General features: G+C 46.8%; 1 protein-coding gene across 1 annotated transcript in view; it reads left to right on the top strand.

Annotated features, from left to right (window-relative positions):
- The window catches only part of ccdc3a (coiled-coil domain containing 3a), a 73,513-nt gene extending 55,372 nt beyond the window's left edge, over window positions 1-18,141 (top strand). Inside the window, exon 3 of the mRNA XM_072563035.1 lies at window positions 17,206-18,141. Within this exon, the coding sequence (XP_072419136.1) occupies window positions 17,206-17,475 (270 nt within the window). The 3' untranslated portion in view covers window positions 17,476-18,141. The remainder of the gene's footprint in view (window positions 1-17,205) is intronic.
- The last annotated feature ends 8,665 nt before the right edge of the window (window positions 18,142-26,806 follow it).

The following is a 26,806-nucleotide window of genomic DNA, read 5'->3' as shown; positions in this document are numbered from 1 at the left end:
GGGCTCCAGAACTTGCCGCTCCCCTAGCCAAGCTATTCCAGTACAGTTACAACAATGACATCGATCCAACAATTGCCCAGGTATATCCTGTACACACAAAGCAGGATAAATCCAACCCGGCCAATTACCATCCTATCAGTCTACTCTTGATCATCAGTAAAATGATGGCAGATGTCATAAACAGTGCTATCAAGCAGCACCTACTCAGCAATAACCTGCTCAGTGACGCCCAGTTTGGGTTCCGCCAGGGTCACTCAGCTCCTCTCCTTATTACAGCCTTGGTTCAAACATGGAGAAAGTGAGGACTGCAAATGCTGGAGATCAGTGTCGAAAAGTGTGGTGCTGGGAAAGCACAGCAGGTCAGGCAGCATCCGAGGAGCAGGAGAGTCAACGTTTTGAGCATAAGCCCTTCATCAGAAATGAGGGGGTGGCCCAAGGGGTCTGAGAGATAAATGGGAGGGGGTTGGGGCAAGGGGAAAGGTAGCTGGGAATGCAATAGGTGGATGGAGGTGGGAGTGATGGTGATAGGTCAGAGAGGAGGGTGGAGTGGATAGGTGAGAAGGAAGATGGACAGGTAGGACAGGTCAAGAGGACAGTGACAAGTTGGAAGGTTGCATCTGGGATAAGGTGGAGGGAGGGGAAGTGAAGAAACTGGTGAAATCCACATTGATCCCGTGTGTTGGAGGGTCGCAAGGTGGACGATGATATGTTCTTCCTCCAGGTGTTGGGTGGCTAGAGTTTTAGATTAGATTAGATTCGATTACTTACAGTGTGGAAACAGGCCCTTCGGCCCAACAAGTCCACACCGACCCTCCGAAGAGCAACCCACCCATTCCCCTAAATTTACCCTTTTACCTAACACTATGGGCAATTTAGTATGGCCAATTCACCTAACCTGCACATCTTTGGGCTGTGGGAGGAAACCGGAGCACCCAGAGGAAACCCACGCAGACACGGGGAGAATGTGCAAACTCCACACAGTCAGTCACCTGAGTCGGGAATTGAACCCAGGTCTCTGGCGCTGGAGCACCTGCATGTCTTTGGCGAAGTGGGAGGGGAAGTTAAAGTGTTCGGCCACAGGGTGGTGGGGTTCTTTAGTGTGTGTGTCCCAGAGATGTTCTCTGAAACAATCCGTAAGTTGGCTCCTGTCTCCCCAGTGCAGAGGAGAGCACATTGAGAGCAACGGACACAGTAGATGGTGTGTGTGGAAGTGCAGGTAAATCTCTGTTGGATGTGGAAGGTTCCTTTGGGGCTTTAGATGGTGGTGAGGGGGGAGGTGTGGGCAGATTTTATACCTCTTGCGGTGGCAAGGGAAGGTGCCGGGTGGGGAGGGAAGGTTGGTGGGGCTGTAGACCTAATGATGGAGTTGCGGAGGGAGTGGTCTCTGTGGAATGCAGAAAGGGGTGGGAGGGAAATATATCCCTGGTGTTGGGGTCTGTTTGTAGGTGGCGGAAATAGCGGAGGATGATGTGGTGTATATGGAAGTTGGTGGGATGGAAGGTGAGAACCAGGTAAGTTCTGTCCCTGTTGTCTGACCTGTCCATCTTCCTTCCCATCATCTGCTCCACCCTCCTGTCCAACCTATCACCTTCACCCTCACTTTTATCTACCTATCACATTCTCAGCTACCTTCCCCCCAGCCCCACCCCTCTCCCATTTATTTCTCAGCCCCCTTGGGCCACCCTATCATTCCTGATGAAGAGCTTATGCTCAAAGCATCGACTCTCCAGCTCCTCAGATGCTGCCTGACCAGCTGTGTTTTTCCAGCACCACACTCTTTGACTTGTTACAAACATGGACAAAGGCTAAATTCCAGAGGGGAGGTGAAAGTGACAGACCTTGACATCAGGGCTACATTCGACTGAGTGTAGCATCAAGGAGCACTGGCAAAACTGGATTCTGTGGCTATCACAGGCTAACTCTCCACTGATTGGACTCATTCTTGGCACATAGGAAGATGGTTTTTGTTCCACAGAACCCCCAACAGAGTGGAAACAGGCCATCTGGCCCATACTGGCCCAGTGATGACCATCAGTTTAGGACACCCTATTGATTTTGAATATAGACTTAAAAATTCACAAGAGAAGCTTCAGTTCTGTGGATAGATTGGAGAAGCTGGAGTTAATTACCATAGCGATTAGAAAGTTGAGAGAGTTTAGATAGAAAGAAATATTCAAAATCACGAGGATTCAGGCAAAGTGGAACAGGATAAACAATGCCCAACAATGGAAGGATTGAGAATAAGAGGGTAAAGGTTTGAGGTAATTGCCAAAAGGAAGCAATGAAGACACGAGGAGAAACTGTTTCACACCACGAGTTATTTAGGTTCTGGAATTGGCTGCTAGTGAGTGTGCTGGTCGCAGGCTCAATTTAAAAAGGGAGTTAGACTGCTATCTGAAAAAGGACGATGTTGAGGGTTACAATAAGAAGGCGGGAAATGGCACCAGGTCAATTGCTCATTTAGAGAGGTAGTGCAGACATGATGGGCTGAGTGGCCTGCTACTGCACTGTAACCATTCTGTGTGTGTCACAGAGCATGTGTGTCACATGGTGTGCAGGGTGTTCTAGCTAGGTGGATAAAGAACTGGTTGAGTAACAGGAGACAGAGCGTAGTAGTTGAAAGGAGTTTCTTGAAATGGAGAAAGGTGACCAGTGGTGTTCCACAGGGGTCAGTATTGGGGCCACTGTTGTTTGTAATATACATAAATGATCTGGAAGAGGACACTGTTGGTATGATCAAGTTTGCAGATGACACAAAGATTGGTGGAGTAGCAGAGAGCATAAGGGACTGTCAGAGAATACAGGAGGATATAGATAGACTGGAGAGTTGGGCGGAAAAGTGGCAGATGGAGTTCAATTCAGACAAATGTGAGGTGATGCATTTAAGAAAGTCTAATTCTAGAGTGAATTATACAATGAATGGAAGAGCCTTGGGAAAAATTGATGGGCAGAGAGATCTGGGAGTGCAGGTCCATTGAACCCTGAAGGTTGCTGCACAGGTGGATAGAGTGGTCAAGAAGGCACATGGTATGCTTGCCTTCATCGGACGGGGTATTGAGTATAAGAGCTGGCAGGTCATGTTAAGATTGTACAAGACATTGGTTCGGCCACATTTAGAATACTGTGTACAGTTCTGGTCGCCACATTACCAAAAGGATGTGGACACTTTGGAGAGGGTGCAGAGAAGGTTTATGAGGATGTTGCCTGGTATGGAAGGTGCTAGTTATGAAGAGAGGTTGAGTAGGTTAGGATTGTTTTCATTAGACAAAAGGAGATTGAGGGGGGACCTGATTGAGGTTTACAAAATCATGAAGGGTATAGACAGGGTGGATAGAGATAAGCTTTTTCCCAGGGTGAAGGATTCAATAACGAGAAGTCATGCTTTCAAGGTGAAAGGTGAAAAGTTTAAGGGGAATACACGTGGCAAGTACTTCACACAGAGGGTGGTGGGCATCTGGAACGCGTTGCCAGCAGAGGTGGTAGAGACAGGCACGGTAGATTCATTTAAGATGCATCTGGACAGATGCATGAGTAGGTGGGGAGCAGAGGGATACAGATGCTTAGGAATTGGGAGACAGGTTTAGACAGTAGATTTGGATCGGCTCAGGCTTGGAGGGCCGAAGGGCATGTTCCTGGGCTGTAAACTTTCTTTGTTCTTTGTTAACAGTCTGATCAAAGTAGCAAGTGATGATTCACACATACTATGGAACCACTGAATGTTGTAGGAGTCTTTTCTGTGCATCAGGATCCAGAGATTAAATTCCGTGTTGATCAGTGCTACGTAAACACCCTGATGGTACAAACCATTGCTGGGCAGGGGTTTTGTGAGAATCCTGTTCGGTGAGAAATGTCGTCAATCACACATGAGAGACAGGAGTTTGCAGAATTCCCTGGAGAGCGGAGGGAGAAGGATTAAAGTGACAGTTTGACAAATGTCTGCAGCTGTAGGTCAAAAGAGTGAGGTGTCAGCAACTGTCATATTTGGGGAGGGAGTGAGGCGGCGAGAGAAGGGGAAGTGAGCACTGGCTGAGATGGCAGGGTGGAAAAGTTCAGAAGGCAGAGGGAGCTGTGTGGGAGTGGAGTAGAGAGTGAAGTGTGGAGACTGCTCCTTGTTAGGGCGAGAGAAACCGACACACCAACTTGCAGAATCTGAGTGAACAGGTCTGATTTATCACCCCAGACTCAGTTCATTCAGCCCTTCAGGCCTGTTTCACTATTCAGTGAGATCATGACGTGGAGGGGCCGGTGTAGGGTTGGGGTGGAGGAGTCGGTGTTGGGTTGGGGTGGAGGAGCCGGTGTTGGGTTGGGGGTGGAGGAGTCGGTGTTGGGTTGGGGTGGAGGAGCCGGTGTTGGGTTGGGGGTGGAGGAGTCGGTGTTGGGTTGGGGTGGAGGAGCCGGTGTTGGGTTGGGGGTGGAGGAGCCGGTGTTGGGTTGGGGGTGGAGGAGCCGGTGTTGGGTTGGGGTGGAGGAGCCGGTGTTGGGTTGGGGTGGAGGAGCCGGTGTTGGGTTGATGTGTAGGAGCCGGTGTTGGGTTGGGGGTGGAGGGGCCGGTGTTGGGTTGGGGGTGGAGGAGCCGGTGTTGGGTTGGAGTGGAGGAGCCGGTGTTGGGTTGGGGGTGGAGGAGCCGGTGTTGGGTTGGGGGTGGAGGAGCCGGTGTTGGGTTGGGGGTGGAGGAGCCGGTGTTGGGTTGGGGGTGGAGGAGCCGGTGTTGGGTTGGGGGTGGAGGGGCCGGTGTTGGGTTGGGGGTGGAGGAGCCGGTGTTGGGTTGGGGGTGGAGGAGCCGGTGTTGGGTTGGGGTGGAGGAGCCGGTGTTGGGTTGATGTGTAGGAGCCGGTGTTGGGTTGGGGGTGGAGGGGCCGGTGTTGGGTTGGGGGTGGAGGAGCCGGTGTTGGGTTGGAGTGGAGGAGCCGGTGTTGGGTTGGGGGTGGAGGGGCCGGTGTTGGGTTGGGGTGGAGGAGCCGGTGTTGGGTTGGGGGTGGAGGAGCCGGTGTAGGGTTGGGGTGGAGGAGCCGGTGTTGGGTTGGGGTGGAGGAGCCGGTGTTGGGTTGGGGTGGAGGAGCCGGTGTAGGGTTGGGGTGGAGGAGCCGGTGTAGGGTTGGGGTGGAGGGGTCGGTGTTGGGTTGGGGGTGGAGGAGCCGGTGTTGGGTTGGAGTGGAGGAGCCGGTGTTGGGTTGGGGGTGGAGGAGCCGGTGTTGGGTTGGGGGTGGAGGAGCCGGTGTTGGGTTGGGGGTGGAGGAGCCGGTGTTGGGTTGGGGGTGGAGGAGCCGGTGTTGGGTTGATGTGGAGGAGCCGGTGTTGGGTTGGGGTGGAGGAGCCGGTGTTGGGTTGGGGATGGAGGAGCCGGTGTTGGGTTGGGGGTGGAGGAGCCGGTGTTGGGTTGATGTGTAGGAGCCGGTGTTAGGTTGGGGTGGAGGAGCCGGTGTTGGGTTGGGGGTGGAGGAGCCGGTGTTGGGTTGGGGGTGGAGGAGCCGGTGTTGGGTTGGGGGTGGAGGAGCCGGTGTTGGGTTGGGGGTGGAGGAGCCGGTGTTGGGTTGGGGGTGGAGGAGCCGGTGTTGGGTTGGGGGTGGAGGAGCCGGTGTTGGGTTGATGTGGAGGAGCCGGTGTTGGGTTGGGGTGGAGGAGCCGGTGTTGGGTTGGGGATGGAGGAGCCGGTGTTGGGTTGGGGGTGGAGGAGCCGGTGTTGGGTTGGGGTGGAGGAGCCGGTGTTGGGTTGGGGTGGAGGAGCCGGTGTTGGGTTGGGGTGGAGGAGCCGGTGTTGGGTTGGGGTGGAGGAGCCGGTGTTGGGTTGGGGATGGAGGAGCCGGTGTTGGGTTGGGGGTGGAGGAGCCGGTGTTGGGTTGGGGGTGGAGGAGCCGGTGTTGGGTTGGGGGTGGAGGAGCCGGTGTTGGGTTGATGTGTAGGAGCCGGTGTTAGGTTGGGGTGGAGGAGCCGGTGTTGGGTTGGGGGTGGAGGAGCCGGTGTTGGGTTGGGGGTGGAGGAGCCGGTGTTGGGTTGGGGTGGAGGAGCTGGTGTTGGGTTGGGGTGGACAAAGTCAGAAGTCACATGACACCAGGTTATAGTCTAACATTATTTGAAATCATAAGCTTTCGGAGCAGCACCGAATTATTAAAATTATCCTTTAACAATTTTCTTACCAAAATCCCCAAAATTTAGATTTCAACCAACAATTATTCACTGTCATTTGAGGAGAATTCCCAACTTTCATGACTTTTTGTCTCTCAAAATGTTGCTTCACTTCCTTCCTGAATTGTTTGTTGGATTACACCTTGGTTATAAACACCCCAGATTCTTGATCAAATTTAGCCTCCCTGGTGACTCTGTAAGACAGCTATGAAATCTCGCCACCTTTCCTACTGCTTTTGGGATCCAGTCGGTGATTTCTGATCCACAGCTTAAATACAGAGAGCTGATCTGCAAGTATCTGCCTTTACACTGGCTTTTCTTTGTAAAGAGAGAAGTGAGAGAAAAGACTTGCATTTATGTAGCACCTTTCATAGCCACTGAACAAACTGCCGTGCTCTCTGTTCAATTGTCCTTCTTGTCTGCTTTAATTTTTTTAAATCACACGACACCAGGTTATAGTCCAATAGGTTTATTTGAAATCACTAGCTTTTGGAGCAATGCTACTTTGTCAGGTGCAGTGAGAGAGTGCACACTCCAAGTTTATGGGCAGAGATCAAAGCATTATACAATTGGTGTGAGCAGAATGATCAAACCTAAAATAGCTCTTGGAGGACTCTTAAAAGGGAGATGCGCTCTTCAACTGATTAAGATGCAAATTCAGAATTTGTTTGAAGTCACCTCCCCGAGATAATTAAAGGTTTTATTAGTGTCTGCCTAACTTTCCAAACTTCAATCAGGCAGAGATACAAAAGGTGACATCTCAGGCCAGATGCTGAATAGTAGATGTGAGGCCTGGTTCAGAATCTGTCTCCAAGGTTTAGATTTCTGATCTTGTTCTGAAGGCAGGAATTTATGAAATGCCACATTGATTGTCTGTGACTACAACTTCTGTGTTTTTTGAACAAAATAGAATGTATGTGCAAATAAACGAAGTCTTGGATGAAATGATTCACCCCATAGATTTATGTGTTTGTGTGTGTGTTTGTGTGAGAGTATATGTATGTGAGTGTGTGTGTGTGTCGGAGAGTATGTGTGTGTCGGAGAGTATATGTGTGTGAATTTTTAAAAATTCATTCATGGGATGTGGGTGGCTCTAGCTCAGCCAGTATTTATTGCCCAGAGGGCAGGTAGGAATCAACCACATTGCTGTGGGTCTGGAGTCACATGTAGGTTGGACCAGGTAAGGATGGCAGATTTCCTTCCATTAAGGTACGTTAGTGACCCAGATGGATTTTTCCTGACAATTGACAATGGATTCAAGTTCCACCATCTGTCCAAGGTGGGATTTGAACCCAGGTCCCTAGAACATCTCTGGATTAATAATCTATTGAAATACCACTAAGCCATTGCCTCTCTTCAAGTGATTTCATTGAACCTTTCATTTTGTGATCTCTTTTTCGGCTTCAACCTGCTTTGTGTCTGTTGTTTTGCTCTTGGAGGAGTGGAGGGGTTGGAATTATGAGTTGGAAGATTCTAGTCCTTCCCCTTGCTAAAACATCGAGGGAAAGCTTACAATGTGTAGCACTGGCTATCCCAAAGCCACTTCCTGCTCAACCATCTGTTAATAAACTTGAAGCTGGTAGGCAATAGACAATAGGTGCAGGAGTAGGCCATTCTGCCCTTCGAGCCTGCACCACCATTCAATATGATCATGGCTGATCATCCTCAATCAGTATCCTGTTCCTGCCTTATCTCCATAACCCTTGATTCCACAATCCTTGAGAGCTCTATCCAACTCTTTCTTAAATTAATCCAGAGATTGGGCCTCCACTGCTGTCTGGGGCAGAGCATTCCACACAGCCACCACTCTCTGGGTGAAGAAGTTTCTCCTCATCTCTGTCCTAAATGGTCTACCCCGTATTTTTAAGTTGTGTCCTCTGGTTTGGCACTCACCCATCAGTGGAAACATGTTTCCTGCCTCCAGAGTGTCCAATCCTTTAATAATCTTATATGTCTCAATCAGATCCCCTCTCAGTCTTCTAAACTCAAGGGTATACAAGCCCAGTCGCTCCAGTCTTTCAGTGTAAGGTAATCCCGCCATTCCAGGAATTGACCTTGTGAACCTACGCTGCACTCCCTCAATAGCCAGAATAAAGTGAAGATTTTGGATTTGGGGGACCATGGGGGTGTGGGGAGTGAACAGCTTGAGTAGGGACAGTCTGATGTGATTGGAGGGGCAGTTATGGAGGACCACACCCATGTCCCTACTGTGCTGGGAATCCTGTTGAGCTAGTACTTGGTATGGGGTCCTCTTGCCTCCAGTTAACTGCCCACTTCAGGGGCAGTTGTCTCTCTGATGGGCAAGCTGTCTGATACTACTCCTGCTGCTGGTACCATTGTATTGGGGACAGAGCAGCGGGAGGGCAAGGTGGGGGGCACAGCTCTTACACTGGATTTAACAATCCCTCTGCCTTTCGAACCTGGAAGGGAGGTAGGGTTGGGGGTAAAATCCAACCCATCAATGTGAAGCACTTTGTGGTGTGTCTTTACATAAGAATCACTGTAAAATGCAGTAACCCTCAACCAACAGCATATGAAGGATGGTGTAATTGTACAACTAATTGAGGTGTCTATTATTCAACATGCCCACTTATTTTATTTCAAGATATTACAACAGAATTAATCCAGAACATGAGAAGACCAGTATTGGATTTATTGTTGTCACATGTACCGAGATACAGTGAAAAGTGTTGTTTTGTGTGCTATACAAGCAGACTGGACCATACAGAGTGCAGCAGGGTAACAGAACAGAGTGAACAATACAGTGTTACAGCCACAGAGAAGGTGCAGAGAGAGGGAGATCAGGATTAGCATTTGAGAGGTCCATTCAAAAGTCTGATAACAGTGGGGAAGAAGCTGTTCTTGAATCCATTAGTACTTGTATTCAAACTTTTGTATCTTCAGCCCAATGGAAGAGGGTGGGAGAGAGTATGGGAGTAGACCATTCAACCCATTGAATGGGAGAGCAAGTTCACCTTTGGTTGACCTGCTTCAACAACACCTGCCAGTCCATTACCCATCTCCCTCGAATTCCCTGTGAGAGTAAAAGCTGTCTATTCAAATCTGTTCAACAATGGAGCATTCACAACTGAATGAATTTTAGACCAAATCTCTCAACTGTTAACTCCTGATGTATGAGATGGCAGGGTGGGCATTATTGTACAGGAGAAGCTGGCCACTGATTGCATAGAACGTAAGTCTTTTATCTTCAGTATGTATTTATCGGGATTTTAAAAATATGAACTGTGTTCTTTCTCAGTCGCCTTTTTCTCCAATAGCTTGGAGCACAAGATCAAGGCTAATTCTTCAGTGTAGTACTGAGGGAGTGCTACACTCTCAGAGGTAATATCTTTTGCAACACAGATTAAAGTAAAGCTTTCAGTATTCATATTCTGTTTTGGATTTCAAACATTTAAATCTGAAAGAATGTGCGGTTGCAACTTGGTTTACACACTGGTGTCTCACTCCACTTTCAGTGACATTAATCTTCATAGGTTATAGGGTATTTGTTCAGAGTTATTTCTGATTTGCTAATTTTCTGGGGCTCTGCCAATTTTTTAAAGTTGTCCCTAGTTCCAGAAGCTAATACTGCCAGGAGTCTAGGCGCTAACTTGTGAGGATAAATAATAAATTATTTTACTGAAATAAATGAAAGAAAGAATTGCATTTATATAGAACTTGTTGCAACCATTGGAATTTAAAGTGCCTACGGCTAATGAACTACTTTTGCCTGTTCTAGTGTAAGAAACGCAATCGTAACTTGCATACAGCAAGGTTCCACAAACCTGCAACATGATCCTGACCTGATAACGTTTTTTGTGATGTTCATTAAGGGTTAAATGTTAGCTTGGACACCATGAAAAACAACTCTGACCTTCTTTAACTAGTGCCAAGAGTTCTCCTACATCCACCAGGTGGATCGTGTCTCTGTTACAGAAGACATTACCTCTGACAATGTAGCACTCCCTCAGTACTGCACTGAAGAATTAGCCTTGATCTTATGCTCAAATCTATTACAGAAAAGGCAATTAGAAAAGAACATAATTCAAGGCTTTAAAATGCTGAGAAATACAATCTGTAGATCTATAAGAATCAAATGAAACTAGAGTTCACAAGAAGAGGTGGAACAGTGTCTGAGCACAGTTGGCACTGTCTCAATTAATTTCTTCAAAGACCTCTCCAATGAAGAGTTAGTTGGGGGCTATGAGGGTGCAAACAGAAAATAGTAAATTCTTAATGGGGTGGAAGAGTGCAGATCAGATGATAAAGGCAGTACAGAGTGGACACATGGGGATTGATTTGACATACAAACCTTTACTGATCAATTCCATTGCTGACCTTTGTCTCAGAGAGCTTAAAGAATAAAGGTTGAGGTAATGATGCTTGTGTGTGGAAATGCTGAGTTTAAGAAGTCAAAGTCGTTTTTAGATTAGATTAGATTCCATTACAGTGTGGAAACAGGCCCTTTGGCCCAACAAGTCCACACCGACCCGCCGAAGTGCGACCCACCCATACCCCTATATTTACCCCTTACCTAACACTACGGGCAATTTAACATGGCCAATTCACCTGACCTGCACATCATTGGACCGTGGGAGGAAACCGAGCACCCGGAGGAAACCCACGCAGACACGGGGAGAACGTGCAAACTCCACACAGTCAGTCGCCTGAGGCGGGAATTGAACCCAGGTCTCCGGGGCTGTGAGGCAGCAGTGCTAACCACTGTGCTGCCCATAAATCTGTAATCCTTCCATGTTCCATGTTTTCTTCTGAACCAATGAATATTTATGACTAAGCTGTTAAAAATTACATGACAAAATACTGAGCTACAATATTCCAAATGATTTACACTTTCAATTCAAATGGTAAAGTATAGACTAATTATAAAATAAATTAGTCTATACTTTAATGCTTGAATTGAAAGTTGAACAGTACAATATTTAGTATAAAGATTAATAAATTAACTTAAAATCAAACTGGAATTGTTTCCTGGTCACTTATTAAGCCTGCAAACTGTTTAAAGTGTATCAGAGACCACTACTTTTGATTGATCTGTTTAAACTTCTTATGCAAGGTCTCTTTTCAACTCCTCCACATGATCCTGGCTCACACTTGGCTTCCCTCTCTTTGTGAATGTTTGTCCACATCTGCTGCATGTGTTTAGTTTTCCCAGCTGGTTGGCATGGCACCATTTCACACTCTGGGAGTTGACTGGGGCACTCTATCCCCTAGTTTGGCCTCTACTACAATTGCCATTCACCCTGATCCAATGTTTGGTTATTTTGCTTTCAATTACCCAGAATGCTCAGAGATATTAGGCATTTGTGTCAAAGTGAAATTAAACTGTGTGTGTGTGTGTGTGCGCGAGAGAGAATGATACTTTAGACCAAAAGCAAATAATAATCATTTTAACAATCCCATCATTCTATTGTAGAGATTACACTCACCATGTTCTGAATGTGCAGCACCAATAGAAGAGGTCAGGACCTGGATTGATTAGATTAGATTCCCTACAGTGTGGAAACAGGCCCTTCAGCCCAACAAGTCCACACCGACCCTCTGAAGAGTAACCCATCCAGACCCATTTCCCTCTGACTAATCCACCCAACACTATGGGCAATTTAGCATGGCCAATTCACCTGACCTGCACATCTTTGGACTGTGGGAGGAAACCGGAGCACCCAGAAGAAACCCACACAGACACGGGGAGAATGTGCAAACTCCACACAGACAGTTACCCGAGGCTGGAATCAAACCTGGGACTCTGGTGCTGTGAGGCAGCAGTACTAACCAATGAGCCGAGAGATTGGCACAGTGGCAGAGAGGTTGAAGAATTCTATATATTAAAAAAACAAGATATTTACTACTTCCACAATGACCCGAGGTGTGTTGATGCAGTGTGTAGTTTAATCATGCAATGCAATCCCAGGTCAAATCCCCTGTCTGTGCAGAGGTGGTTGATCACACAAGGTGGGGCTCAAGATTTAGTCCCCGAGTTAGGAAAAACAAATTCGGGAAATTCAGATTTCTAAACTGTAGCCCTGAGTAAACACTGATGTATGTGCACACCAAATGAGGACAGGATACAAGTTGGCTGTCACACCCCACTGTTTAGTTGAGAAACCCAGTGATAGCTCTTGTACACATTGGCTCACCAATGTCCTTCAGGGCAGGAAACTGCCATCCTCACCTGGTCTGGCCCACATGTGACTCCAGACACACAGCAATGTGGTTTATTCTTAACTGCCCTCTGGGCAATTAGGGATGGGTAATAAATGCTGACCCAGCCAGTGACATCCTCATCCCGTGAATGAATGAAAAAAAGAATAACAGCTAGTTCTAGTGAGGCAGTGGGTTGATGTAGATGGAAAAACCAGGGAATTAAAATTACTGCAGGTGATGTTTATTTTTTGAATGGTCAACAAGCTGGTGTCAAAGTCTTCTCTGCTATTTTAACTACTGTTAACCTGCTATTTTAACTACTGTTAACCTGCTATTTTAACTACTAACCTGTGTAAGGTATATGGCTGTGGTCCCTCTTAAATTTGGTACAAGTGTAAAAAGAGGTAATCTGAGAATATTACCAACAATAATCTTGGTTCTTATACACCAAGAAGAAGGAGAAAATCTGAAGTGAAAAGGGGAAGGAACACAGGGACAAAGTGGAGGTCCATCAAGCCTGATCTACCATTCAGTGAAATGCCTGATGTGCAAACCAACTCCATAGGTCTGCAAACGTGGTCAGGAAGCCAGCTTGCTTTCTCTCCATGGATGCTGCCTGACTTGCTGGTTTTTGTTTTCAGTATAGATTCCAGCATTTGCTCCTTCCATGTATCTGCATTTGCCCCATACTCATCCTTTAGAACATAGAACATAGAAAAATACAGCGCAGAACAGGCCCTTCGGCCCTCGATGTTGCGCCGATCCAAGCCCACCTAACCTACACTAGCCCACTATCCTCCATATGTCTATCCAATGCCCGCTTAAATACCCATAAAGAGGGAGCGTCCACCACTGCTACTGGCAGGGCATTCCATGAACTCACGACTCGCTGAGTAAAGAATCTACCCCTAACATCTGTCCTATACCTACCACCCCTTAATTTAAAGCTATGCCCCCTCGTAATAGCTGACTCCATACGTGGAAAAAGGTTCTCATGGTCAACCCTATCTAAACCCCCAATCATCTTGTACATCTCTATCAAGTCACCCCTAAACCTTCTTTTCTCCAATGAAAACATCCCCAAGTGCCTCAGCCTTTCCTCATACGATCTTCCTACCATACCAGGCAACATCCTGGTAAACCTCCTCTGCACCCATTCCAGTGCCTCCACATCCTTCCTGTAGTATGGCGACCAAAACTGCACACAATACTCCAGATGCGGCCGCACCAGAGTCTTATACAACTGCAACATGACCTCAGGACTCCGGAACTCAATTCCTCTACCAATAAAAGCCAGTATGCCATATGCCTTCTTCACAGCACTATTTACCTCGGTGGCAACTTTCAGAGATCTGTGTACATGGACACCAAGATCCCTCTGCTCATCCACACTACCAAGTATCCGACCATTAGCCCAGTACCCCATCTTCTTGTTACTCTTACCAAAGTGAATCACTTCACACTTACCTACATTGAACTCCATTTGCCACCTTTCTGCCCAGCACTGCAGCTTATCTATATCCCGCTGTAACCTGCCACATCCTTCCTCACTGTCAACAACTCCACCGACTTTCGTATCATCCCCAAACTTGCTCACCCAACCTTCTAGCCCCTCCTCCAGGTCATTTATAAAAATGGCAAACAGCAATGGTCCCAAAGCAGATCCTTGCGGAACACCGCTAGTAACTGCACTCCAAGATGAGCCTTTACCATCAACTACTACCCTCTGTCTCCTTCCAGCCAGCCAATTCCTAATCCAAACCTCCAACTCACCCTCAATGCCATACCTCTGTATTTTTTGCAGTAGCCTACCATGGGGAACCTTATCAAACGCCTTACTAAAATCCATATACACCACATCTACTGCTTTACCCTCATCCACCTCCTTAGTCACCTTCTCAAAGAATTCAATAAGGTTTGTGAAGCACGACCTGCCCTTCACAAAACCATGCTGACTATCCTTGATCACATTATTCCTATCCAGATGTTCATAAGTCCTATCCCTTACAATTCTCTCTAAGACTTTGCCCACAGCAGAAGTGAGATTCACCACCCTATAGGAGCTTTCGTTTACACAAATCTGTCACTCTTAGATTTGAAATAAACAATTCAATCAGGATCAGTGGCAGGAGGCAATAACTGTCACACCTGAACCTGACATTTCATGAATTATGCATAATCTTTACGGACTGAAAGACCATATCCATAAGACCCATATTATGTAAAGGTAAGTAGGGAAAGTGAGTTATGAGAGAATGTAAGGAAACTACAATAGGATAGCGATAGGTGAGTGGGTAAAGGTCAGGCAAATGGAGTGCAATGTGGAAAAGTGTGAAGTTGTTCATTTTGGCAGAAATAATTAATTAAAAAAACATGTTATTTCTAAATGGTGAGAGGTTGCAGAGCTCTGGGATGCAGGGAGATCTGGGTGTCCTTGTGCATGGCTCACTGGAGGTTAATCTGCAGGTACAGCAAATAATCAGGAAAGCTCATAGAATGTGAATGTATATTGTGAATTGAATACAAGAGTAAGGAAATTGTAATAGAATAGAATCCCTACAGTGTGGAAACAGGCCATTCCATTCAACAAATCTATACCAGCCCTCCAAAGATCATCCCGCCCCAGATCCATGCCCCTATCCTCTAGCCTGCCTTTCCTTATGCTTCAACTATACAGGGAATTGGTGAAACTGCATCTGGAGTACTGTGTATTTACAGAAGAATGCTAATACATTGGAAGCAGTTCAGAGAAGGTTTACTGGACTCATATCTGGAATGAGCAGATTACTTTATGACAAAAGGCTAGACAGGCTGGGCCTGTATCCTCTGGAGTTTAGAACGGTCCTGAGGGGATTCGACCAGGTGGATGTGGGCAGGATGTTTCATCTTTGTGGGAGAAGCTAGAATTGGGGTCACTGTTTAAAAACACGAGGATGTCCACTTAAAACAGTGGAGGAAGCATTTCCTTCCTCAAGAGGCAATGGACGTAGAATCTTTAAATATTTTGAAGACAGAGGGAGAGAGATTCTTGATTTCCAAGGAGATGGGGGATTATTGGGGATATGAAGGAATGTAGAGTTAAGGTTGAAATCAGATCTGGAGAGGCGATATTTCGAGCATAAGCTCTTTATCAGGAATGAGGCTTGTGGGCCAAGTGGGCTGGGATATAAATGGGAGGGGGGGTGGGCTGTGGGGAAGATAGCTGGGAATGCAATAGGTGGATGAAGGTGGGGGCTGATGGTGATAGGTCAGAGAGGAGGGTGGAGCAGTTAGGTGGGAAGGAAGATGGACAGGGTGGGTTGGTGGGGTGGGGGGGGGGGGGTGCGTGAAGCTAACAAGGGAGTCGCAGAGGGAATGGCCCCCGATAATCTACCCTCCAATCTCGGCACCTTCCCCTGCCACCGCACAAAGTACAAAACCTCCTCCCTCACCTTCATCCAAGGCCCCAAAGTATCCTTTCACATCCAACAGGGATTTACTTGTACTTCCACACATGTCATCTACTGTGTCCATTGCACCCAATGTGGTCTCCTCTACCTTGGGGAGAAAGGCGCCAACTTAAGAAACGTTTCAGGGAACATCTCTGGGACACATGCATCAACTAACCCCACCGCCCTATGACCAACCACTTCAACTCCCTCTCCCACATTGCCAAGGACATGTAGATCTTGGGCCTCCACCATGGCCATACTCTAGCCAGCCGACTCCTGGAGGATGAACGCCTCATCTTCTGCCTCGGGACTCTCCAACCCTACAGCATCAATGTGGATTTCACCAGTTTCCTCATTTCCCGTTTCCCCACCCCCAACCTTATCCCAGTTCCAACCCTCCAACTGGGCACTGCCCTCAAGATCTGTCCTACCTGTCCATCTTCCTTCCCACCTACCCGCTCCACCCTCCTCTCCGACCTATCACCTTTACCCCCACCTCCACTTTCCTATCGCATTCCCAGCTGCCTTTGCTCCAGCCCCACCCCCCTCCCATTTATATGTCAGGCCCCTTGGGCTGCCCCCTCATTATTGACAAAGGGCTCATGCTCGAATCTTCGACTCTCCTGCTCCTCGGATGCTGCCTGACCTGCTGTATTTTTCCAGCACCCCACTCTCGACTCTGATCTCCAGCGTTTGCAGTCCTTACTTTCTCCTCCTTAAAATCAGATAAGTCATGAACTTACTGAATGGCAGGTACAGGCTCGATGGGCCAAATGGCCTCCTCCAGTTCTCATTCATGACATTGGCCATTCAGCCCAGTGAATCTGCTCTGCCATTGAATGAGATTATGTCTGATTTGACAATCCTCAACTCCACTTTCTTGCAATTTCTTCATGACCCTTGATTCCCTTAAATGTACCTTGAATACACTGAAACCTCCCCTGCGCCCCCCCCCCCCTCCCCCCCAGCTTCAACGGTAAGGAATTCCACAGATTTGCTATTTCCTGAGAGAAGAAATTGCTCCTCATTTCTGTCTTAAATATGCAACCCCTTGTCTGAAGTTAAGCTGTCTCATCCAATGCTCTCCCACAAGGAGAATCGAGGTCCCTACATCCATCCTGCCAAGCCCCCTAAGAAACATAGTTAAAAATCACACAGCACCAAGTTATAGTTCAATAGGTTTACTTGGAAGCACTAGCTTTTGGAACATTGCTCCTTCTTCAGGTAGTTGAAAGCTAGTGCTTCCAATTAAACCTGTTGGACTATAACCTGGTGTTGTGTGATGTTCAACTTTGTCCACCCCGGTCATCTCCACATCATGAGTAAGAATTGTATATGTTTCAATAAAGGAAATCTCTCATTCTTCCAAACCCCAGTGCTCTGATTGTTTGTTGAGGCTGGGTTCCACCAAGGTTATTTGGTTTTCTAAGCGCCAAGAAAGACATTGCAGAAAAGAAAAAAAACCATTAAACTTGTGCTCCTTTTGCAGCTCATGTGTTCCACAGTGCAGAAGGCACTCTTCGAAGAGGAAGACCGAGTGAAGAAATTGATCAGCCGGGTCGCTATGCTGGAGAGCCGCAACAGGCAACTGAAGGACAAAGTGAAGCGAGTGAAACGGACCCTGCGGCAGGTGAAGAAGAACAGCCGTCGCATGGAGCAACTGAACAAAAAACTACTGGAGAAAACGGCAGCCCCGAATTATGTCAAACCCGACTCTCATTCCGAAAGTATTACCTTCAGACAGAGCACAGGGTATTGAATTTGTTACACTTACTTTTGCTTGCCTTGTCAATTACTCAGCGAGCTAACACAGGAGGTGCCGGGCACCTCAAACAGCTCAATCACTGTAAACATGTCAGTGACGGTCACCAAAGGCTGCTAGCAGAGCCCCTCAGCCAGTTAGGAATAGCTTATATCCTCATCACTCTCTTTAAGGAGAACAGTGGAAAACTGAGACATGTTATTGTGCACAGTATTAATCACTATTTTACTTAGGTCAATATGTGCTGAGTATTTCCTGCTTTAGCTGCACTGATGTCTTTTGAGAATTATTTGAGTTTATTCTTGTAATTGAGAAATAAGTGACCCCATACTTAGCAGCACAATTGTTGGTATGTACAGTGCAGACAGTATCCATTTGTTTAATGCTTTTTTGAAATAGAAGCACAAGATTCTTTTGTGTGGACACAAGTGTGATGGAGATGCTGCAGAATGCATGGCAATTCTTTAGTCCTCTGTAAACCTCTTGACACATTTACACCTAATATGAATTTTGAAAACAAACCTATAATTGTAAAGTTATCTTGTACATTAGCAAGTGTAACTAAGCCTAGACAGTTTCACAACTATGGCCTGTATCTGTTTTCTAATCTACTTTTGGGATGTTTTCGACATATTTCAATAAAACTATATACTTTGCTAATTATTTTCTTTCTGCTGGTGGATAATAACTTTGATTTCTTCTTCTGAGCCAACAATACCAGGTTTGGAAATTCTCTAAAGGGCAAACACAGAAAATCTCTCAGTTTACAGATAAGACTAATTATTGTTATTCGATTTGTAATCATGCACATCAATCTCCTTGGTTAATGACGATGTCTTTCAAAGATTGCAGATTATTTCAACTCTCCTTTAACAGTAAAAGGGTTGCAGTATAACAGCTTGCCATTTTTATTGGCTGGAACAAAAGTATTGAAAGTACAATGGCTTCTACATGTTGTTGGAGAACAAAAATGATTAAACTGTCGAAACTATTTGCTTTGACAGCTGCTCAACTTTGATGTTTGGTTGTGTGGTCTAATTGCTTGCCTGGTGTTCTACAACCCATGCACAAAATTCCTTAGCAAGTTTCAAAGGGGCCCTGATGCGATAACTTCCTAATAATGGTTCACTAAAAGTGGAGGCCAAATTGAGATTGAAAGATCTGCCAAGGTAATATTTGATTTCCCCCCACCATCTCTTTTCCAATTTTCCATATGGCAAAGTTCAATAAAGTGGTGACTTTGAATTTATTTTAATAAATGAGACATCATCTTTAATGGATTTTCTCCTAATGTAATACAAAGCACAATTTTTCTTGAATACAAAATAGTTTCCTCCATTTAGAGTGATTGACTGCTCTAAGATCTAACATATCCATGAGATAGGCAACTTTCTCATTATGTGGCATGTTTCTATCAGGCTGGGGACAGTTATGAATGGACAATAAATGCAACATATGCCCACAGCCCCTTGCCCAGAACAATTCCCAGAAAATACCATCAACTGATTGGGTGATCATTTGATTTTAAAAGAAATGTACACCTCCACCTTTCCGTTGTTGTCAAGGTTTGGTCTTTGGACTGAATCTACGGTCAGTCTAATCCATCCAATATGATTCAATTACTTTATGTGCCTTGCTGTGATCAGATGACCACTAGGACCAGTGCTGCCTACACCTCCCATGAGAGAATGTTGTATTGTATGTTGAAACTTTATTAATATTTATTGTGCTTCTGAATCATTCCACATGATTTTAGAACAGAAGAATTGGAGCAGCCCTATTGGATCCCTTGGACCTGCTCCACCAGTTAACCAGATCATGCCTAATTTGAATCCACATTCCCTCCATTTTCCCCATACCACTTAATTCGATCAGCCACGTTCAAATGGTGGAGCAGACTCCATGGGCCTAACTTCTGCTCCTATCACTTCTGATCTTCCACTTGTGTCCAAAGATCTATTGATTTCCATCTTGAATATGTTCCACAACTGATCATCCTTTGTTCTCTGCGGGGGGGATGAATTCTAAACATCCACAATAGATAGGTTCTTGATTGTCAAGGGGATCAAGGGTTACGGGGGGAAGGTGGGAGAATGGGATTGAGAAACTTATCACCCATGATTGAATGGCAGAGCAGGCTCAATGTGCAGAATGGTCTAACTTCTACTCCTATGTCTTATAGTCTTAATAGAGTAAATTTTCTTCCTCTCAGTTCTAAGTGGCTTAACCCATATCTTGCAACTTAGAGTCAATATCAGTCTAGACTCCCTGACCAGTGCAACTTGTCTCTCTGCTCCCAATGGCCTGCTGCGCTTTTCCAGCATCACACTTTTCAACTCTGGTCTCCAGCTTCTGCAGTCCTCACTTTCTCCTCTCTGCTCCCATTGTCAAACACTCTTAGAATGTTATAGATTTCAATAAGAGCTCCTTGCTGCTGAACTTCAGAGAACTGAGGGCCATTCTACTCTCATGGAATGGTACTTAAAATTCCATTTGTTGACATTATTTACACCGACAATTTCCTTTAACAGAGAACATCGTCAGCTCACCTTAAACTTTACTGCCTGCATCCTAACTCACACCAAATTTCAGTCACTAACCTGCACTGGTTCCTCGATGGCAATACCTTAACTTTAACATTAATTTCCTCATTTTGGAATCCCTCCGTGACATCGTGAAGGTGTGGAATCTCTCCAAACCTGTCTCCCCACCTCACTCTCCACCTTCAAACTATCCACTTTGTCAAACCGTTGACCACCTCGATTTCAAAAACCAACATTGCTGGAGAAACTCTGGCAGCATCTGTGTAGGGAGAAACACCGTCAACATTTTTGAATTTAGTGACCCATTTTGAAACGTTACCTCTGTTTCTCTCTCCACGGAAGCTGTAGGACTTGCTGAGTTTCTCCGGTAATGTCTGTTTTTTTTTGTTTCAGATCCTGCACACCTTACAGTTCTGTGTTTTATTATCCAAGCAGTTCCTGGGCTGCGATTGGGTTTTGTTCTGGAATCCATTTGCAAGTCAATCTGTTCGACAGTTGTAACAATGCAGGATAACAAAGAGGAGCTGTTTGTCAGTACAGGAAATGTTTGTATGTCAGACCTTTAAAACTGCACCCCTGTATGAGATTGCGTTCGTAAGTATAAGTGTTTGTAAGTCAGACGTTTGTAAATCGGGAACCCACTCTCCATTTCCTCTGGCTCAGTATTCAGTTCAAGGTAGACAGGCAGGAGGCTGGAAAAACACAGCAAGCCAGGCAACATCAGGATGTGGAGAAGTCAATGTTTCGGATGTAACACTTCTTCAGGACTGGGGGTGAGTGTGGGGGAGCTGCAGATAAAGGGGATGGCGGGGCCAGGATGGTGAAATGGAGATAGGTGAAGACAAGTAGAGGGTAAGACCTGGTTGGTCAATGGGAGGAATGGATCTGGTTGGTAGCAGGGAGCAGTAGAAGGGAGGGGGAGGGGCTGGGAAGGGAGTCGGGGGATGGGGAGGGAGGTTATTTGAAATTGGAGAACTCAATGTTGAGTCCTCTGGGCTGTAGGCTGCCCGGCCGAAAGATGAGGTGGTGTTCCTCCAATTTGTGGTTTGGTTTGTTGTAGCAATGGTGGAGGCAAAGGAAGGTCATGTCAGAGAGGGAATGGGAAGGGGAATTAAAATGGGTGGTGACTGGGAGGTCTGGTTGCCCCTTGCAGAGCCGGCTGAGATGCTCAGTGAACCATTCCCTAAGATTACGTTTGGTCTCCCCAGTGTAGAGAGGTTCAGTATTCAGTTTGATGCTGCTCCTGTGAAGTGTTTTGGTGGCATTTTACAAGGGTGAACCTGCTGCACAAATATTAGCTGCTGTAGTTTAGTTATAATTCACAGACAAGCACTCACCTTCACAGCAAGTACATTTCCTATGGTCCAAAATATCCAGCTTCAGTTCTGGTACAAGATGATCTCGGCCTACCCGTGAATCAGTCTAGATTTGGTTGTTTTCCACTTAGGGACCCTACGAGCTTCTGGACTCAACATCCTAGTTCAGTAACCTTCGGGCTTGTGCTCTCCCATGTCCTTGTCCTAACCCTCACACATCAGGCCTTGTTACAACATTGTCTGCCATTACTCACCACCCAGTCTTAGCCACTAACAGTCCACATTAGTAGCCATTCACCCTCCCAGCCAGATGGTTATCCACTCCTTTGTCAGTCCAACTGCTCTTTGGGCTCTATCCCCACTAAAGTTTTCTCCTTACCCCCTACTCCCACCTTTTCGTCTGCATATAGGCCAACATTTTCCTAGATACCATCAGGGTCACTCAACCCAAAACATTAACTCTGCTTTCTCTCCACATATCCTGCCAGACTTGCTGAGCGTTTCCAGCAATCTCTGGTTTAGGTCTTGGTTGGGTGACATTTGAACAGTTTGCGAAAGGGCAAGATCATGTTTCACTTTTGTTTTCCAACTGCCGAGAGCTAGTTATGAGGAATAAACACCACTGGAAGGGAATTCTAACTACAAATGTATTGTAGATTTAACCAGGCACAACTTTCATAAATGACAGTTCTGTTTGTCCAAAGGAAGTGAGTTTGAGTCTAGAACCAAAGAGCATAGCCTCAGGGTAAAGGGGTGTCAGTTTAAGACTGAGATAAGGAGGAATTTCTTCTCAGGGTTGAGAGTCTTTGGAACTCCTTGCCCCAGAGAGCTGTGGGAGCTTGTGTATATCTAAGACTGAGATAGTTAGATCCTTGATCAGTTGGGGAATCAAGGATTATGGTGAAAATGCAGGAAATTGGACATGAGGAATGTCGGATCAGCCAGGATCCTATTGAATAGCAGAGCAGGCTCAAGGGGCCTTATTGTCTTATTATGAGATGTACTGTAGTGAATAACAAAATGTTAAGTGCAAGAAGAATTCTTACTAATACTTGCCCACTGCTGTATTATGGAACAACAACATTGAAAATATGTATTTGTATTGCAAGTTCCATGTATTCGAAATATCTCCAGCTGCTTCACCGGAGCATTATAAAACAGAATATGACACAAAGTCATAAAAGGAGAAGATGTCAGGTAAATTCAATCTTGGTCACAGATTTAGGTTTTAAGGAGTGTCCGAAAGGGCAAAATAGAAAGAGGTGCAGAAGGTCAAGGAGGGAATTCAGAAGTCTGAGCTTCCTCATGTGATGGTGTGGTCACCAATGGTGAAGCAATTACAATTGGAGATGTTCAACAGTCCAGAATTATTGGATCATAGGTGTCTCAGAGGGTCAGCAATTGGAGTAAATTGCAGAGATATGGAAGGGTGAAGCCGTGGAGGGATTTGAAGATACAAATCAACCATTATTGAATGGAGGGGCAGACTCAATTTCTAAGGTAAAAACAATGACTGCAGATGCTGAAAATCAAATACTGGATTAGTGGTGCTGGAAGAGCACAGCAGTTCAGGCAGCATCCAACGAGCAGCGAAATCAACGTTTCGGGCAAAAGCCCTTCATCAGGAATAAAGGCAGTGAGCCTGAAGCATGGAGAGATAAGCTAGAGGAGGGTGGGGGTGGGGAGAGAGTAGCATAGAGTACAATGGGTGAGTGGGGGAGGAGATGAAGGTGATAGGTCAAGGAGGAGAGGGTGGAGTGGATAGGTGGAAAAGGAGATAGGCAGGTCGGACAAGTCAAGGAGGCAGTAACTGAGCTGGAAGTTTGAAACTAGGATGAGGTGGGGGAAGGGGAAATGAGGAAGCTGTTGAAGTCCACATTGATGCCCTGGGGTTGAAGTGTTCCGAGGCGGAAGATGAGGCGTTCTTCCTCCAGGCGTCTGGTGGTGAGGGAGCGGCGGTGAAGGAGGCCCAGGACCTCCATGTCCTCGGCAGAGTGGGAGGGGGAGTTGAAATCTTGGGCCACGGGGCGGTTTGGTTGATTGGTGCGGGTGTCTCGGAGATGTTCCCTAAAGCGCTCTGCTAGGAGGCGCCCAGTCTCCCCAATGTAGAGGAGACCGCATCGGGAGCAACGGATACAATAAATGATATTGGTGGATGTGCAGGTGAAACTTTGATGGATGTGGAAGGCTCCTTTAGGGCCTTGGATAGAGGTGAAGGAGGAGGTGTGGGCACAGGTTTTACATAGTCCGGGAACCCCGCACTGCCCGGTTCTACCTCCTTCCCAAGATCCACAAGCCTGACCACCCTGGCCGACCCATTGTCTCAGCATGCTCCTGCCCCACTGAACTCATCTCTACCTACCTTGACACTGTCCTATCCCCCCTCGTCCAGGAACTCCCCACATACGTTCGAGACACCACCCACGCCCTCCACCTCCTCCAAGACTTCAGTTTCCCTGGCCCCCAACGCCTCATCTTCACCATGGATATCCAATCCCTCTACACCTCCATTCGCCATGACCAGGGCCTCCAAGCCCTCCGTTTTTTCCTCTCCAGACGTCCCCAACAGTACCCTTCCACCAACACACTCATTCGTTTGGCCGAACTGGTCCTCACCCTTAACAATTTCTCCTTTGAATCCTCCCACTTCCTCCAGACCAAAGGCGTAGCCATGGGCACACGTATGGGCCCCAGCTATGCCTGTCTCTTTGTTGGCTATGTAGAACAGTTGATCTTCCGTAATTACACCGGCACCACTCCCCACCTCTTCCTCCGCTACATTGATGACTGCATTGGCGCCACCTCGTGCTCCCGCGAGGAGGTTGAGCAATTCATCAACTTCACCAACACATTCCACCCTGACCTTAAATTTACCTGGACTATCTCTGACACCTCCCTCCCCTTCCTGGACCTCTCCATCTCCATTAGTGACGACCGACTTGACACTGACATTTTTTACAAACCCACTGACTCCCATAGCTACCTGGATTACACCTCTTCCCACCCTATCTCTTGCAAAAATGCCATCCCGTATTCCCAATTTCTCCGCCTCCGCCGTATCTGCTCCCAGGAGGACCAGTTCCACCATAGGACACACCAGATGGCCTCCTTCTTTAGAGACCGCAATTTCCCTTCCCACGTGGTTAAAGATGCCCTCCAACGCATCTCGTCCACATCCCGCACCTCCGCCCTCAGACCCCACCCCTCCAACCGTAACAAGGACAGAACGCCCCTGGTGCTCACCTTCCACCCTACAAACCTTCGCGTCAACCAAATCATCCGCCGACATTTCCGCCACCTCCAAAAAGACCCCACCACCAGGGATATATTTCCCTCCCCACCCCTTTCCGCCTTCCGCAAAGACCGTTCCCTCCGTGACTACCTGGTCAGGTCCACACCCCCCTACGACCCACCCTCCCATTCTGGCACTTTCCCCTGCCACCGCAGGAACTGTAAAACCTGTGCCCACACCTCCTCCCTCACCTCTATCCAAGGCTCTAAAGGAGCCTTCCACATCCATCAAAGTTTCACCTGCACATCCACCAATATCATTTATTGTATCCGTTGCTCCCGATGTGGTCTCCTCTACATTGGGGAGACTGGGCGCCTCCTAGCAGAGCGCTTTAGGGAACATCTCCGAGACACCCGCACCAATCAACCAAACCGCCCCGTGGCCCAAGATTTCAACTCCCCCTCCCACTCTGCCGAGGACATGGAGGTCCTGGGCCTCCTTCACCGCCGCTCCCTCACCACCAGACGCCTGGAGGAAGAACGCCTCATCTTCCGCCTCGGAACACTTCAACCCCAGGGCATCAATGTGGACTTCAACAGCTTCCTCATTTCCCCTTCCCCCACCTCATCCTAGTTTCAAACTTCCAGCTCAGTTACTGCCTCCTTGACTTGTCCGACCTGCCTACAGACTCAATTTCTACTCCTATGTCTCATGGTCTTAAATGAGTATTTTTAGAACCAAATTGTTGCTTGACCAGGAACTAAATCAGGTCAGCAAAACAACAGCTATAGTCAGAACACAGAGAACTGTTAATACTCACAGAATATCCAACTTGACCCTGCAAACATGTGCACGTTGATCTGTTTTTGATAGGAAATCTTATTCTGCAATGATCCTTTAGAATGGAGATAAGGAGAAACTTCTTCAGCCCCGAGAGTGGTGAATTGGTGGTGCAGTGGTTAGCACCGCTGCCTTGTGTCACCAGGGGCCTAGGTTCAATACCAGCCTTGGGTGACTGTCTCTGTGTGGAGTTTGCATATTCTTCCTTTGTCTGTGTGGGTTTCCTCCCACAGTCAAAAAAAGATGTGCAGGTCAGGTGAATTGGCCGTGCTAAATTGCCCGTAGTGTTAGGTGCATTAGTCAGAGGGAAATGGGTCTGGGTGGGTTACTCTTTGGAGGGTCGGTGTGGGGCTGAAGGGCCTGTTTCCACAATGTAGGGGTTCTAATGTATCGAATTCATTGCCACAGAAGTCTGTGGAGGCCAGGTCATTGAGTGTATTTAAAACAGAGTTAGATAGGATCTTGATTGTCAAGTGGATCAAAGGTTACAGGGAGAAAGTGGAAAAATGGGGTTAAAAAATCTACCAGTCATGATTGAATGATGGAGCAGACTCAATGGGCTGAATGGCCTAATTTCTGCTCCTACATCTTTTGGTTTCTCCTAATGGATCCAAGTTAAGAGTTTACACACCACCACCAGGAAAACAGTTATCTAAGTCCTACCCGAGATCTTTTACATTCCTGATGTGGTCATTTCAGACAATAGCCACCATTTGCAAGTATTCCAGTCACTTTGAGCATGTTATGAGCTCAGTGCAGTGCCACAGTCTAATGGGGAGGCTGAACATGGGGTCAAACCATTCAGAGGCTTTCAAAGAAGAGTTCCAACTTCTGGCCAGCTGAGTTAGATAATAGGTCCACCCCTACTCTAGACTGCTGGAGCACCTTCAGAGATGTGACCAGCAGAAAGCTGATGAAAATAGTTTTGGGTCCCTTATCTAAGGAAAGATATCCTGACACTGGAGACACAGAGAAGGTTCACTCGGCTGATCCCCGGTCTGTAGGGATCGTCCATGAGCGGATGTTGAGTTGATTGGGTCAATACTTGGCGTTTAGTAGAATGAGAGGCGACCTTATAACAACATGCATGATTCTTTGAGGGCTTGGAGATGTGGAAAGGTTGTTTCCCCATGTGGAAGACTCTAGGACCAGGGGGCATCATCTCAGAATAAGAAGTTGCCCATTTAAGACAGAGATGAGCAGGAACCTCTTTTCTTCTCAAGAATGGGGATTCTTGGCCACAGTGGGCTATGGTTCATTAAATATATTCAAGGCTGAGAGACAGACAGATTTTTAACCAGGAAAGGAATCAAGGGTTAGGGGAAAAGGCAAGAAAGTGGAGTAGAGGATTATCAAGTCAGCTGCAATCTCATTGAATGGTGGAACAGACTCGATGG

This window comes from Chiloscyllium punctatum, chromosome 44 (assembly GCF_047496795.1).
Source record: "Chiloscyllium punctatum isolate Juve2018m chromosome 44, sChiPun1.3, whole genome shotgun sequence".
In the NCBI taxonomy this organism is placed as follows: Eukaryota; Metazoa; Chordata; class Chondrichthyes; order Orectolobiformes; family Hemiscylliidae; genus Chiloscyllium; species Chiloscyllium punctatum.
This window is presented reverse-complemented; position numbering and strand designations above follow the sequence as displayed.